The sequence below is a fragment of the Staurois parvus genome, unplaced genomic scaffold, assembly GCF_062004578.1.
Source record: "Staurois parvus isolate SC_StPar_1 unplaced genomic scaffold, SC_StPar_1.0 ptg000615l, whole genome shotgun sequence".
NCBI lineage: Eukaryota > Metazoa > Chordata > Amphibia > Anura > Ranidae > Staurois > Staurois parvus.
Window position 1 is genome coordinate 657,999 of NW_028318411.1, and position 17,298 is coordinate 675,296.

The window sequence follows — 17,298 nt, forward strand, 5'->3', positions numbered from 1 at the left end:
ACTACATAACCATAATTACCTCTGAATCACTGAGTTTATGGATTTCCAGTGAAAGATGCTGTTAATGATCTCCAATCTTTAACAAGCTCGTGCAGACTCCATCTCCGCAACATCGCCAAAATCCACACGTTCCTAACCCCAGAAACCACTAAACAGCTCATCCACTCCCTCATCATATCACGACTCGATTACTGCAACTCCCTCCTTACTGGCCTGCCTCGCCGCTGGCTATCCCCGCTTCAGTCGATCCTGAATACGGCTGCCAGACTCATTCACCTTTCCAACCGCTCCATCTCCGCCACCCCCCTCTGCCAATCCCTCCACTGGCTTCCGATTGCGCAACGGATCAAATTCAAAATCCTAACACTTACGTACAAAGCCATCCACTATACTGCCCCGAACTACATCACTGACCTAATATCAAAGTACCACCCAGCACGCACACTCCGCTCCTCACAAGACCTCCTTCTCTCTAGTTCCCTGGTCTCCTCCTCCCATGCCCGCCTCCAGGACTTCTCCAGGGTGTCACTTATCCTCTGGAACTCCCTGCCCCAACCCATCAGATTATCACCTACTCTCCTCTCCTTTATGCGCACCCTGAAAACCCATCTCTTCAGGGAAGCCTACCCCACCCTTGGCTAACTTGCCAACCTCCTCCACTCTTCCTACCACTCCATCCCCCACAGCTATCTCCTCCTGTGCTACCATCCCCTCCCTCCTAGATTGTAAGCTCGAAAGAGAAGGGCCCTCGATCCCCTCATGTTTTGCATTGTATTGTTTTTGTTCTGTCACATGTTCTGTCCCCCTTTGTAATGTACAGCGCTGAGCGAACTATTGGCGCTTTATAAATACTGTATAATAATAATGATACAACATACACACTTTTTAGACAATGCTGCACTTCCAATGTTGTTGCAGCAATTTGGAGAAGTTCTATTTACTTTCCATCATGACTGTACCCAGGGGCGTCCCTCGGGTTGGGGTCACCCGGCGCGAAAACACTTGGTGACACCCCCTCCGACGATCCCCGCAGAATGGATCAGATCTGCAGATTGAGCATAATGGATCGGAGTCTGATCCATTATGCTCCCCAATCCGCAGATCCGAACCATCCTGCGGGGATTGCGGCATGCAACCTATACGGGGTGACACCGAACCCGCTCCATGAAAAGGTATGTTGTAAAGAAAGCTGATGATCGTCTGCTTGCTTTACAACTTACCTTTTCGTGGAGCGGGTCCAGTGTCACCCCATGCAGTAGGTGTCACCCCGTGCAGCGCGTACCCCCTGCACCTGCCTCGGGACGCCACTGACTGTACCCCTGTGCACACAGCCAGCTTTATAAAAAGACATGGGGGTTGATTTACTAAAAATGGAGAGTGCAAAATTTGGTGCAGCTCTGCATAGAAACCAATCAGATTCTAGATTTGTTTTGGTTTTTTTGGTCAAAGCTTAATTGAATAAGCTGAAGTTAGAAATTGATTGGCTACCATGGACAGCTGCACCAGATTTTCCACTCTCCAGTTTTAGTAAATTATTCCCATGACTTGATGAGTGTGATGGGGAAGAATTAAAGAGGCCTGAATAGAACTCTGACTTCAGCCCTACAGAACACATTTTGGGGTAGGCTGGAATACTGACTGGGAGCAAGGTAGTCTGACCCAACATCAGTACCTGACCTCACAAAATATTTTTTGGCTAACACAACTCAAATCTTTTGAAAAGCCTTCCAGAAAAGTGGAGGCTGTTATAACTGCAAAGAGGAATGAGCAAGAACCCAATTTAATGCTCATGACTTTGGAACAGGCTGTCCAACAAGCTCATATAGATGTAATGGTCAGGTGTCCACAAAGATTTAACATATACCATAAGGCTAGGTTCACATATGTGCGGGTAGTGCCGCGGCGAATACGTAGGAAAATCCGCACAGTCGCACCACCCTCACAGAGAAGTGCGGACCCGCAGGCAGGTGCCATTAGTTCTAATGGCACGCCGCCCGCACTGGAAAACGCAACCGTACTGGGAACCGAGGTTCCCGTGTGGGTTGCGTTTTCGGAAGAAGTTCAGTGACTTCTTCTCTGCTTCTCCTGGGGCACGGGAGTCCATTCAAATGAATGGGCTCTCTGCCCACGCAAAACGCGTCCCGCATGGCCGCATATATGTGAACCTGGGGTAACTGTAGGTTTATAAATTATCCTTCAAAAAATAATTGGTAGCTGTTTACAACCTGTTCTAGATCACGGTCTTACCATTCTGCTGAGGATGATGATCTTAGGACCCAGAACTCTGCTGACAGTGAACATATACATGAGGCGGATGCAGAATATCATGTAGTCTAGAGACAGGAACATCCGACCCAGATAGACTGTGTCTGTCCGAACCAATCTAGACACAAAAAGAGGGCCATTAGAAGTCTGAAATATTGTACCATCTTTATTTGATCAAATTTAAGGCTGTGCTCCCAGGACTTCATTTATATGAAACAGAAAAATCAACATGTTCCCGCCTTGCTTATAGCAAGCAATCCAGGTTTCATTTGGAGTGTTCTTTGAGAACTGAATAAAAGCATGAAGCTTTCAGTTCAAACCATCCAATCAGGATTTATTGTGAAGAAAAAAAAAAAGGTAAAAGATTGCCTGGCACCTGTTTCGACAAATCAGATTCATGAAGAATGACATCTGGTAATTAACTTTTTTCATGGGAGTCCATTCCATTTCTAAGGCTCCGTTCACACCAATGCGTTTTTTAGTGCTTTTTGCAGAAAGGCGCTACAGTCCATTTTTCCCTAAGTTCACACCTAAGCATTTTCTGCAGCATTTTGCAGAAATGCAGTACAGTCCATTTAACATGATTTCCTATGAGACAGGTTCACATCTCCGCGTTTTCACCCATATTTTGGAAAGGGTCAGGGACTTCTTTGAACGCAAAACATTGCGTTTTTGGTCAATTAGATGGTTGTGGATATATAGGTCAAGTTATACCTATATATCCTTCTAAAACATTTATTAGGTAATATTGCCCAAAATCAACCTCAACCTAATGTTAGGTTATACCTATATATCCTTCTAAAACATTTATTAGGTAAAATTGCCCAAAGCCAAACTAAACCTAATGAATTATGATCTCTTCCTCATATCTTCTGTTAAATTTAATTAACTTCTTTTTTTATGTCTATCCTAGATGGATATTTGATGCCCATTATATCCTCTACAACTGTTTTGGACGTGTAGGCCAATTAAGATCTTTGTTAGGTTATTTCCTCTTAGCTCTGTGAGCTTTCACATCCAAGGTGAGCCATTGAGTCCCATATATATATTTGATTAAATACTTTGTATTTGATACATTAAAATTGTTTGATAATTGTATAATTTTCTTTTCATATACCTTTAGACTGCTTCGGATCTCCCCTGAAGAAGCCCGTGAGGGCGAAACATGTAGGGAGTAACTACAATTATATAATCAAGTTTGAATCTCAGTTCCACTCTTAGTACTGAAATTGTTTTTATGTTTCTGTATTTTTTCCTTTTTTTTGTTTTTTTTGTTTTTAAATACAAAATAAAAATTCTATAACTTTTTAATGTTTGGTATTCATGTTCATGCACCTTTAAAGTCCCATCTTCTCTATTGAATATTTGGTTTTATAGACTTCAATGGGAACGCTGCAGAAAAGCGTGTATTGCGTTTTTGCCACGTTTTTGATGCATTTGGCTTTTAAAATCTGCCTAGCAACAAGAATTTTGTTTAAAAATGAAAAAAAGGGGGGCGCTCGTGAGCAGCAACCAGGATGGCTGCTTTCTAAAATCCCACCTCGGCCGCCGGACACATCGGCCGATCTTCGCCCTCCAGGGGGGGTCCCCCTGTTTCTTCTCTGGCCCCCTGTCTCCCTGGTGCCCTGATGGGCAAAAAAACGCCGGCCGCCCGTGCCTCCAGCTCCCGGCGGGCCGCTCCGGAGTTTGCGGCCTACCCGCCGGAGATCGCGGCTGAAGCCGCGGCCTCGATTTTTGGCCGGCCGCCCGACACTTCCAGGACCCCGACCGCGGATTCGCGGCTCCCGCCGGGGACCTCAGATAGAGCCCCAGACGCGATTTTGGGTCCCTCGCTGTCACCATCCATGGGTGGGTCGGACCCTGGCAGTGGGGAGGACCTGGCACCAGAGCCATCCCTGCAGTCTCCGATCCCATCCCTGCGGGATGCTGAGCTCCTACGCCGCTTTAAGTGCATGTTGCAGTCCGAGTTGTCCTCCGCTTCCTCCAAGCTGGCCGATCGTCTTTCACGGGAAATTCGGGAGTTGGGCAATCGGACAAACGACCTCGAAGATAAGATGGATGCGGCAGTCACGGTCATGGAAAACCACGAACAGGATCTGTGCGACCTCAAGAAAGAATTGGCGGACACGCTACTACGGCTTGAGGATTTCGAAAATCGTTCCCGCCGTGGCAATCTGCGGTTAAGGGGTATCCCGGAAACGGTTGCAGATCTTACTTCTACTGCTACTGCTCTGTTCCAGGAGCTGACACCCGCTATTCCCATAGACCGGCTTGAATTTGACCGCATACATCGTGCATTGGGCCCCAGACGACCGGAGGGGCCCTCAAGGGACATTATCATCAAGTTTACGTATTACCGCACTAAGGAAACTATCCTCTTGGCGGCTAGGAACAACCCTGACCTCAGCTTCCAGGGGCATCGCTATCAGCTCTTTGCGGACCTCTCCCAGACCACTCTTCAGAAGCGCCGCCAGTTGAAGCCCTTCACTTCGATCCTGGTGAAACGCCATATTAAATATGCCTGGGGCTTCCCGTTTCGCCTCACCTTCACCTACCAGGGCCGCAGTCACTCTGTGGCTACGCCGGAGGAGGCCCATTCTCTCCTGGAGTCCTTGCGCCTTCTTTCGCCTGATTCTGCGGATCGGAGCCCGGCTCATTCATCAGGATCTCCGGCACGGCCGCATCCTCCGGGCCGCATCTGGGAGCGGTCGTCCGATAGGAAGAGGGTTCTCCCCCAGACCCCTTCGCGATCCAGTCCTTCGTGTTCTTCTCTGGGCTGAGGATGTGTCTTGGACTTCCCGTGTGTCATCTCAGCGATGGACTTCTCTGGCGGGATCGTGAGTTTGGCCCTTGGGGCTCCCCCGGTTTGTCAGCATTCCGGGTTGGGACTGATCTGGTTTACCCCCCTGGGTTCCTTCCCTGGTTGGGTGGGAGGGGGTCCCCTCGCAGACTCAAGACTTATGACTTTCCGCTGCCGCAACCTATCTTGGGCCTGGGTGAGGGTATTTTGGTTTCTGTTGGTAGCATGGGGTGAGGGTTCCCTCGGGCTTTGGGGTGGGAGGTTGATCTGGCGGGCCCGGCTGGGTGGGAGGGGATTGGCCCCAAGGTTCTTTGGGTTTTTATGGGAGGTCAACACGGAGGCCTCGCTCCTGGGACCTTTAGTTTTATAGCTTCGGACCCCGTTTGATTATGTTTGTTGCCTTATTGCCCTTTTGCCCCCTGGGGGCTTTAGTTTCTGATGTTTTCATTTGCAGCCATGTGTCCGGTGGTAGAGCCACCCCTAACTGGTATCCTTCCTTTTGTAGGATGCGCGTCACCATTGGAGTGACAGAATTGCACTATTGTATATACTTTTTGTGTCTTTTTCCTTTTTTCTTTCTTTGTCTTTTTTTTCCTTTGGTTTTTTTTTTGTTCTTGTTTTCTGCAGGGTTCCGGGACGCCACGGTCCGCTCGCATTGGAAGCGGAACTTGCTAGCTGCTTTATGGGTTTTTCTGCCGAGCGTGTTGCGTTGATATCGCCATGGCCTCGCCCCTTTTGAAAATACACTCACAGAATGTTCAAGGCTTCAATTCGCCTCAGAAGCGGGCTAAAGTCTTTCATCACCTTAAATCGCAACAAATTGACGTGGTATGTTTGCAAGAGACCAGGTTTTCGCAGTCCTCCGCTCCGCGTTATCTTTCACCTCACTATCCCACCTTTTACACGGCCTCGGCTCCTGAGAAGCGTCGGGGTGTACTGATAGCTTTTCAACGCAATCTTCCCTTTGTCTGTGCTCGGAATATAGCGGACCCCACGGGCAGGTATTTGCTTTTGCAGGGCACTCTCTGGGACCAGGAGGTTACTTTTGTCTCTTACTACGCACCCAATCGTTTTCAGGATAAATTCTTTTCGCATCTTTGCACCATTGTTTCCCGACACTCCAAGGGTCTCATTCTTGTTTTGGGGGATTCAAATGTTACTTTGGATTCCACGTTGGATAGGCGCTGTGCACGGGGGGCGGCCCCTTCCCATGACTTGGTGCTGGAGGAACGTATGCGCTCTCTTTTGCGGACAGCGGGGCTAGCGGACGTCTGGAGGGAGCTTCACCCGACTGAACGCGACTTTACATTTTATTCCAGTCCTCATGATAGTTTTTGTAGAATTGATCATATATTTATGCCGGTTCAGCAGCTTCCCTTGGTCAGGCGGATAACTATTCCCTCCTCACCTTGGTCAGATCACGATCCCTTGGTACTTCTCCTTGCCCTCTCTGGGTCAGAACGGCGCCCTTTTCATTGGCGCATCAACGATTCTTTATTGACCACTCAGGCTACCTGCCAACAAATAGAATTTTTCTTACGTACATACTTCACGGAAAACTCGGGATCGGTCTCCTCGGCAGTGCCCCTATGGGAAGCGCATAAGGCCACGGTGCGTGGTCATGTTATACAGTTGGCGGCGGTCCGGAAGCGGGAGCGGGAGCGCCGACTTTTGGAGCTTCATTCTCTCCTGGCTTCTGCGGATGCGCGCTGGAAGTCGTCTCCATCCGCAGCCCATAAACGCGCTCGGGACGCTTTGGCGACCGAATTAGACTTACTTGCCTCTTCGGAGGCGGAACGGGCTCTGCGTTGGACCAAACACAAATTTTATTCCTGTGCTAATAAACCGGGCCCGATGCTGGCTAGGAAGCTCAATTCTGTGGGGAAACCCCATAAACCAATCCGACTGCGACTTCCCACAGGTGGATGTACTTCTAATCCCCGGCAGATTGTTTCCCAATTTTCGGACTTCCTTTCGCGCCTTTACACTACGCCTGATCCCTTCCCTGTGGCTCAGGCAGAGGCATTTTTTCAAGATCTTCGTCTTCCGGGATTATCCGAGGCAGCACAGGTGGCCCTCAATGCCTGTGTTACCGTACCGGAAGTGCTCCAAGCCATCAAATCTTTGAGGTCCACCGCGGCCCCAGGTCCTGATGGCTACTCCGGTCTCTATTATAAAAAATTCTCGGTCCTATTGGCGCCCTTCTTGGCTGCCTATTTCAATGAGTTACGACAGGGCTCCTTGCCCTCCCCGGACGCGCTTAGAGCACATATAGCCATGATTCCTAAGACGAACGAGGATGTACAGGAACCGCAAGCCTTTCGGCCCATTTCTCTTCTTAATGAAGACCTGAAGATATTGGGCAAGATTCTTAGCTGTCGCATCAATAACTATTTGCGTAGCCTGGTCCACAGGGACCAAGTGGGGTTTATCCCTGGGAGGCAGGCGGGTGATAGCGTTCGTAAGGTGGTCCATCTTATACATCTTCTGCAACAGCGGAAAATCCCGGGATTTTTACTGTCCTTAGACATATATAAAGCTTTTGACTCTCTATCCTGGGAATATCTGCGGTTTGTGCTGTCTCATTGGGGTTTTGGGGATTCTATCCTTTCTTGGATTCAAGCCTTGTATTCGTCTCCTTTGGCCTCCGTTAAATATGCTGGGTATTTCTCGGACCCCTTTCCTATTGGGCGAGGGACGAGACAGGGCTGCCCTTTGTCCCCGGCGCTTTTTGTACTGGCGCTTGAGCCGCTGGCTTTAGCGCTCCGGACCGACTGCAATATATCGGGGGTTTCATACGCGGGACAGGAGTTTAATCTGAATCTTTTTGCGGACGATGCCCTCTTGACTCTTACTAAGCCTCTGACGACGCTTCCTAATCTGCAACAGGTTCTTGAGCGCTTCTCTTTGATTTCGGGTCTCCGTATTAACTTGGATAAGACTGTCGCTCTTAATATTACTTTGGATTCCGATTTGGTTTCACGCCTTCAATCCTACTTCCCTTATAAATGGGCTTCCTCCTCTCTTGAATATTTGGGCATCCGCTTGACCCCCACCTATGACTCCCTCTTTGCTGCGAATTATTACCCATTGCTTAGTTCTTTATCTTCTCTTCTGCATTCCTGGCAATTTCCGCACCTGTCTTGGATAGGGCGGGTTCATTCGGTGAAAATGACCGTCCTGCCGAAATTGTTATATTATTTTCGTACTCTCCCGGTGCGGGTTCCCCCTCATTTCCTTCGGTTGCTTCAGGCGAAGCTTATGCGTTTCATCTGGGCCAATAAGCACCCCAGAGTATCTAGAAATACGCTCTTTGCTCATAGACTCCAGGGTGGCCTTGGGGTGCCTAATGTAACTAAGTATTACCAGGTGAGCCAGATTGCCCCGCTGTCTATGTTGCACGCTTCCTCTGACGTCCCTTTCTGGGTCTTGCTGGAGCTACCTAACTGTGCCCCTATCCAACCGTTGGCGCTTCTATGGCTTCCCCCTGCCCTGCGCCCTATATCGCTGAGCCCGATGTTGCTCCATGGCTTACGAGTCTGGGACTCGGTACGTTATTCCAGTGGCCTGATGTCACCCTTTCTGCCTTTGCTTCCAATTGTTAACAACCCTCTTTTCCCACCGGGTTTAGATCACCCAAGGGCGTTCTCTTGGTGGGTGGCTCATGGGTTTTCGCAGGTACGACACTTTTTGTTTTCTCGGTCCTTCCCTACCTGGGATCTTCTTCGGGAGTCCCGGGATGTTCCCCCGGCGGAATTTTTCCGATACCTTCAATTGCGGCACTGGCTACTCTCGCTGCGGGGCACTTCTTCTTTTCCATACCAGAAATCGGCCTTTGAACAGCTTTGTCAGCAGCGCCCGGGCGCCCCGGGCCTTATCTCCCTTCTCTATGCAGCCTTGAACAGACGACAGTCGCATACTTCTCTTTCATATGTTGTTCAGTGGGAGCGTGACCTGGGGGTGGATGTGGATCCGGAGGACTGGAATAGGGCCTGGTCACTCATAGCTAAATGCTCATTCAATACCACCACGCTGGAGGCAGCCTATAAGGTATTGTTCCGTTGGTATTGGGTTCCGGCTCGTTTGGCCCAGGCTAATCCCGCTTGTAGTGATCGCTGTTTCCGGGGTTGTGGCCATCGTGGCGATGTCTTGCATATCTGGTGGTCATGCCCGAGACTGGTCCGTTTTTGGTCTCGTGTATTTGGCCTCCTTTTCACGTTGTTTCATCTATCCATACGCCGGGATGCTCGGTATGCCTTGCTTCATTGCCCCATACCGGGTCTCTTTGCTCATCAGCAGAAGCTGGCGTCCTATTTGTTTCTGTCGGCCACCAGAACAATTGCTCAGGCCTGGAAGAGTCCGTTTGTCCCTTTTCAGGGGGTGCGGGATCGTATGACCAATATGATGCTTAATGAGCAGATGTCGAGCATATGCAACGACTCCCAATGTAAATTCTCAAAAATATGGGAACCATGGTTGCAATATGCCTTTCCCACGCTTCCTTTGGCTAGTATGGGGATGTACTGGCGTTAGGCACTGGCATTTGATGGTGGCGCTCCTGGATCTCTGCCCCCTCTTCTCTTTTTTTTTCTTTTTCTCTCCTCTTATTTCTCTTCTCTTTCTTTCTCTCCATTTCTGTTATTTTTTTTTTGGGTGATAGTTGACAGTTGCCTTTAATTGCAGTTAGAATTTCATTACCGTCATTGTAACCTATGTGCCATTGATAGCCCCTGCGTGGGCGTACCTTCTGCCTTGTTGAAGTTAGAGCACTGTTTTTCTTTTATTATTATGTTTTTTATCTTATCGGTGCAATTGATAGCCCCTGTGGGGGCATGTTTTGTCGCCTCTGTTTTATACTGCTTAAAACTAATAAAAACTATTGAAATACAAAAATGAAAAAAAGAAACAAAAGGCAAAACGCACCAAAAACGCAAAATGCAACTCAGAAACACCTCAAACGCAACCTGCATAGGTGTTTTTTGGTCCACTCCGCCCCTTGAAGACGTCAAGTGACGAAACACGTTGGGCCTGGCCTAGTGGACGTGACATTGGAACGTTCCTCCCAGCTGTCGACTGTGTTGATCGCGGTGCAAGAGGTTCGTCCCTTGGTTTTACCCTTGTGGATGTGGCATTATAGAGGCTGTCACTGCTAGACACCTTCTTTGTGAGTGCAATACTTTACTAATAAAATTTTACTGGTTTTAAACGTACTGCACCATCATATCTCTTCTGATTCCTCGAGCTTTGCCCATGTTATTGGAAGATCATTTGCTGCTTAGCTGTTCCATATGTGCTGATTGGATCACTATTGGTTGCTGTTCCTCTCCTGGGATATCCTGCAGATCATTGCTCCCAGAGCAAAATGCTATCATGCTGGTTTATAATATAATCAGCATATAGCTCTGATGAGTGTATTCATTTCATCTGGTGTCGGATTTGCACATGGGTGTTTGTTTTCAAGATTGACATTAAGTTGATATTGGATTATCACTGTTATGGTGGCTGGACTTATGTTTATATTTATGAATTTATTTATATTTTTATTATTTATCCTTGCATTTTTGTGAATAATTAGCGCACTTTTTATTTGTACACTGCATAGGTGTGAACCTAGACTATAGAGATGAGCGAATCGAAGTATCCGAAGTGGAATTCGAGTCGAATATCGGAAAAATTTCGATTCGTGCCGAATCCGAAAAACAGCCTAATTCGGACGCGCGAATCGAAATTTTTCCGAAAATGGCGGCTGACATGTGCGGCGACGGAGCGGGGATGTCGGGGAAGGCGCGCAGACAAGGCGCGCTGCCCCATAATGCATTCCTCAACGACATGTGATCGCATCAGCCAATCAGCAGCCAGCCAGCCAGCACTGTGTAATGGTCGAGGTATATATAGCGGCCATTTTGGAAATCTTCATTTGCCTGCAGTCATTGAACAGAGGCAGACCGCTCTGTACTAGGGACAGGGACAGAGTTAGGGCCACAGAAACGAGAATTGGGGACAGAGAGAAGTTACTTAGGGACAGAGAACCATTACTCAGGGACACAGACTTGTTAATGAGGGCCACAGAATCGTTATTTAGGGACAAAGAAACGCTAGTTAGGGCCACAGAATTCATACTCAGGGACAGACAGAATTTTCACTCAGTGCCAGAGAATTGTTACTTAGGGCCACAGAAACGTTATTAGGGCCACAGAATTTTTACTCAGGGACAGACAGAATTGTTACTGAGTGCCAGAGAATTGTTACTCAGGGACAGACAGAATTGTTACTGAGTGCCAGAGAATTCTTACTCAGGGCCACAGAATTCATACTCAGGGACAGACAGAATTGTTACTCAGGGACAGACAGAATTGTTACTGAGTGCCAGAGAATTGTTACTCAGGGACAGACAGAATTGTTACTGAGTGCCAGAGAATTGTTACTCAGGGACAGACAGAATTGTTACTGAGTGCCAGAGAATTGTTACTCAGGGACAGACAGAATTGTTACTGAGTGCCAGAGAATTGTTACTCAGGGACAGACAGAATTGTTACTGAGTGCCAGAGAATTGTTACTCAGGGACAGACAGAATTGTTACTGAGTGCCAGAGAATTGTTACTCGCACAGACACAAAATTGTTACTTGCACAGACACAGAATTGTTACTCGCACAGACACAGAATTGTTACTCAGGGCCACAGAATTCATACTCAGGGACAGACAGAATTGTTACTGAGTGCCAGAGAATTGTTACTCAGGGACAGACAGAATTGTTACTGAGTGCCAGAGAATTGTTACTCAGGGACAGACAGAATTGTTACTGAGTGCCAGAGAATTGTTACTCGCACAGACACAAAATTGTTACTTGCACAGACACAGAATTGTTACTCGCACAGACACAGAATTGTTACTCAGGGCCACAGAATTCATACTCAGGGACAGACAGAATTGTTACTGAGTGCCAGAGAATTGTTACTTAGGGACAGACAGAATTGTTACTGAGTGCCAGAGAATTGTTACTCAGGGACAGACAGAATTGTTACTGAGTGCCAGAGAATTGTTACTCGCACAGACACAAAATTGTTACTTGCACAGACACAGAATTGTTACTCGCACAGACACAGAATTGTTACTCAGGGCCACAGAATTCATACTCAGGGACAGACAGAATTGTTACTGAGTGCCAGAGAATTGTTACTCAGGGACAGACAGAATTGTTACTGAGTGCCAGAGAATTGTTACTCAGGGACAGACAGAATTGTTACTGAGTGCCAGAGAATTGTTACTCGCACAGACACAAAATTGTTACTTGCACAGACACAGAATTGTTACTCGCACAGACACAGAATTGTTACTCAGGGCCACAGAATTCATACTCAGGGACAGACAGAATTGTTACTGAGTGCCAGAGAATTGTTACTCAGGGACAGACAGAATTGTTACTGAGTGCCAGAGAATTGTTACTCAGGGACAGACAGAATTGTTACTGAGTGCCAGAGAATTGTTACTCAGGGACAGACAGAATTGTTACTGAGTGCCAGAGAATTGTTACTCAGGGACAGACAGAATTGTTACTGAGTGCCAGAGAATTGTTACTCAGGGACAGACAGAATTGTTACTGAGTGCCAGAGAATTGTTACTCGCACAGACACAAAATTGTTACTTGCACAGACACAGAATTGTTACTCGCACAGACACAGAATTGTTACTCAGGGCCACAGAATTCATACTCAGGGACAGACAGAATTGTTACTGAGTGCCAGAGAATTGTTACTCAGGGACAGACAGAATTGTTACTGAGTGCCAGAGAATTGTTACTCGCACAGACACAAAATTGTTACTTGCACAGACACAGAATTGTTACTCGCACAGACACAGAATTGTTACTCAGGGCCACAGAATTCATACTCAGGGACAGACAGAATTGTTACTGAGTGCCAGAGAATTGTTACTCAGGGACAGACAGAATTGTTACTGAGTGCCAGAGAATTGTTACTCAGGGACAGACAGAATTGTTACTGAGTGCCAGAGAATTGTTACTCGCACAGACACAAAATTGTTACTTGCACAGACACAGAATTGTTACTCGCACAGACACAGAATTGTTACTCAGGGCCACAGAATTCATACTCAGGGACAGACAGAATTGTTACTGAGTGCCAGAGAATTGTTACTCAGGGACAGACAGAATTGTTACTGAGTGCCAGAGAATTGTTACTCAGGGACAGACAGAATTGTTACTGAGTGCCAGAGAATTGTTACTCGCACAGACACAAAATTGTTACTTGCACAGACACAGAATTGTTACTCGCACAGACACAGAATTGTTACTCAGGGCCACAGAATTCATACTCAGGGACAGACAGAATTGTTACTGAGTGCCAGAGAATTGTTACTCAGGGACAGACAGAATTGTTACTGAGTGCCAGAGAATTGTTACTCAGGGACAGACAGAATTGTTACTGAGTGCCAGAGAATTGTTACTCGCACAGACACAAAATTGTTACTTGCACAGACACAGAATTGTTACTCGCACAGACACAGAATTGTTACTCAGGGCCACAGAATTCATACTCAGGGACAGACAGAATTGTTACTGAGTGCCAGAGAATTGTTACTCAGGGACAGACAGAATTGTTACTGAGTGCCAGAGAATTGTTACTCAGGGACAGACAGAATTGTTACTGAGTGCCAGAGAATTGTTACTCGCACAGACACAAAATTGTTACTTGCACAGACACAGAATTGTTACTCGCACAGACACAGAATTGTTACTCAGGGCCACAGAATTCATACTCAGGGACAGACAGAATTGTTACTGAGTGCCAGAGAATTGTTACTCAGGGACAGACAGAATTGTTACTGAGTGCCAGAGAATTGTTACTCAGGGACAGACAGAATTGTTACTGAGTGCCAGAGAATTGTTACTCGCACAGACACAAAATTGTTACTTGCACAGACACAGAATTGTTACTCGCACAGACACAGAATTGTTACTCAGGGCCACAGAATTCATACTCAGGGACAGACAGAATTGTTACTGAGTGCCAGAGAATTGTTACTCAGGGACAGACAGAATTGTTACTGAGTGCCAGAGAATTGTTACTCAGGGACAGACAGAATTGTTACTGAGTGCCAGAGAATTGTTACTCGCACAGACACAAAATTGTTACTTGCACAGACACAGAATTGTTACTCGCACAGACACAGAATTGTTACTCAGGGCCACAGAATTCATACTCAGGGACAGACAGAATTGTTACTGAGTGCCAGAGAATTGTTACTCAGGGACAGACAGAATTGTTACTGAGTGCCAGAGAATTGTTACTCAGGGACAGACAGAATTGTTACTGAGTGCCAGAGAATTGTTACTCGCACAGACACAAAATTGTTACTTGCACAGACACAGAATTGTTACTCGCACAGACACATAATTGTTACTCAGGGCCACAGAATTCATACTCAGGGACAGACAGAATTGTTACTGAGTGCCAGAGAATTGTTACTTAGGGACAGACAGAATTGTTACTGAGTGCCAGAGAATTGTTACTCAGGGACAGACAGAATTGTTACTGAGTGCCAGAGAATTGTTACTCGCACAGACACAAAATTGTTACTTGCACAGACACAGAATTGTTACTCGCACAGACACAGAATTGTTACTCAGGGCCACAGAATTCATACTCAGGGACAGACAGAATTGTTACTGAGTGCCAGAGAATTGTTACTCAGGGACAGACAGAATTGTTACTGAGTGCCAGAGAATTGTTACTCAGGGACAGACAGAATTGTTACTGAGTGCCAGAGAATTGTTACTCGCACAGACACAAAATTGTTACTTGCACAGACACAGAATTGTTACTCGCACAGACACAGAATTGTTACTCGCACAGACACAGAATTGTTACTCAGGGCCACAGAATTCATACTCAGGGACAGACAGAATTGTTACTGAGTGCCAGAGAATTGTTACTCAGGGACACCTAATCGTTGAATTAAATAGTATGTCAGACAACATGCAGAGGAGTGGCAGAGGAGGCAATGTTTTAGGAGCGAGCAGACGTGGCAGCAGAGGAAGGGGTCGAGGCAGCAGTATTCGCAGCCAGAGGCCAGTGCTCCCGGTGTCATCCAGCGGTCGTGTCTCCACCGACAACCCTGCCGTCATTGATTGGTTGGCTCGGTCGTCTTCCTCTTCCCAGGTCACCTCTGACACCTACAGCCAACGGTCGGTGGGTACGTCAGACACAACCGTTAGTTGGCATGGCCCGGGACCAAGCCCACTGAAATCACGTGTCCTCTACCTGCCCCTGTCCTTTGCTGTTCCCTCACCAAGCGAAGTATCGCATGCTGTGGGCTCAGCCCCACTGTACAGTGAGGAAGAGCTAACAGAGGGCGGTCAGGAACGGGGGGAGACATCGGCCTTTTCAGCAGCCAAGCGAACAAGTACTGGCGAGGAGAGTGGCTCGGTAGCCGGTCTAGAGACAGGTCTGTCTCCTGACCCAGACGCAGCCGAGGGGGCTAGTAGTGAGGCGGAGACCCTACTTGATGATGAGGAGGTTGATCGCACTTGGCAGCCTCGTCGTCATCAGGCAATTTCTTCCGCATCATCAGGAGAAGAGGGTGGCAGCTTGGCAGCGAGCAAAACAGTCGGTGGGTTGCCCAGGAGACAGCAGCAGGGTCGCATCAGTGTCAGTGGAGCCAAACGTCCACGGAGTAGAGCACCAGCTCCACTGCAGCCTACCACCACGGCCAGTAGTGGTGCCGGTGCGCACGGAGGAAGTAGCAGTCAGCCAGTGAAGAGTAGCGGGGGCAAAGTTTCCTACTCGGTGGTGTGGCAATTTTTCCTCAAGCCGCCCGAGGAAGTAAACGTAGCCGTATGTCGACTATGTGGCCAGAAATGCAAGCGTGGCCAGGGGGCCCATGTTGGGACTACAGCGTTGCGTCAGCATATGCAGCGTCACCATTCGGTGGCCTGGGAAAACCGTGATAAACATACGGCGGTTCTGCCTGCCCCAGCCCCCGCTCCATCACCCGCTCCGTTACTTGCTCCGTCACCCGACGTCGTCAATCGCCCTCTATCAGCCAGTCAAGGCTCCAACACCTCTGCTGAGGGGAGTTGTCGCTCATTGGCATCTTCCGCTCGTTCAGATGCTCCTTCTCCTGCTACTCCTCTTCTCGGATTCCGTCAACAGTCTTTCTTGGAATCCGTATCCAAGAGACAACAGTTTGCGAGCACGCACCCGACGGTGCAAAAGCTGAACGTTCTCCTGTCCAAGTTGCTGGTGCTGCAGTCCCTCCCTTTCCAACTGGTGGACTCAGCACCTTTCCGAGAAATGATGGCTTGTGCCGCGCCGCGGTGGAGAGTGCCAAGCCGTCATTTCTTTGCCCAAAAGGCAGTGCCAGCCCTGCATTCACATGTAGAAGAGATGGTGGGCCAGTCTTTGAGCATGTCGGTCTCTGCCAAAGTGCACGGCAGCGCCGACGTGTGGAGCTGTAACTACGGTCAGGGACAGTACATGTCATTTACGGCCCACTGGGTGAACGTGGTGCCGGCACAGCCGCACCAGCAACTTGGACAGGTCACGACGCTTTTGCCTCCACGTTTGCACGTCCTTGGTCCAGCAAGCATGTCCGCCTCTACCACCTCTTTTTCCGCCGTGTCCTCAGCCGCCACCCCCGTGCCAAGTCCCATTACCCGACCGGCATATCACATGTGCAGGGCGCAACGGTGTCACGCTGTGCTGCACCTGGTATGCCTTGGCGAACGTAGTCACACAGGGGAGGAACTGCTGAGTGTAATGAACAGAGAAATCGACAGATGGCTGTCTCCGCGCAAACTAAAAATCGGAACCATGTTGACTGACAACGGAAAGAACATGGTGTCTGCTCTGCGTCAAGGAAGGTTGTGCCATGCGCCATGCATGGCTCACGTGTTCAATCTGGTTGTCAAGCGGTTCCTAAAATCCACCATCCCACTGCAAGACATCCTTAAAATGTCACGTAAACTGTGCATGCATTTCAGCCATTCCTACACCGCAAAGAACACCCTCATTGAGCTGCAGCGGCAGAACGGAATTCCACAGCATCGCCTGATCTGCGACGTTGCAACAAGGTGGAATTCAACCCTACACATGTTAGACCGCCTTTACGAGCAGCGAAAGGCCATCACCGATTTCCTGATGTTACAAGCGGATAAAGGTACTCCCCTGTGTAACTTAGATGTCAGCCATTGGCAGCTCATGCGTGACACCT

The 17,298-nt window shown here is 48.2% G+C and overlaps 1 protein-coding gene across 1 annotated transcript in view; it reads right to left on the bottom strand.

Moving 5' to 3' along the window:
- Positions 1-17,298, bottom strand: part of LOC149449522 (transient receptor potential cation channel subfamily M member 2-like) — a 372,880-nt gene that overhangs the window by 85,968 nt on the left and 269,614 nt on the right. Inside the window, exon 20 of the mRNA XM_089693136.1 lies at positions 2,248-2,383. Within this exon, the coding sequence (XP_089549262.1) occupies positions 2,248-2,383 (136 nt within the window). The remainder of the gene's footprint in view (positions 1-2,247; positions 2,384-17,298) is intronic.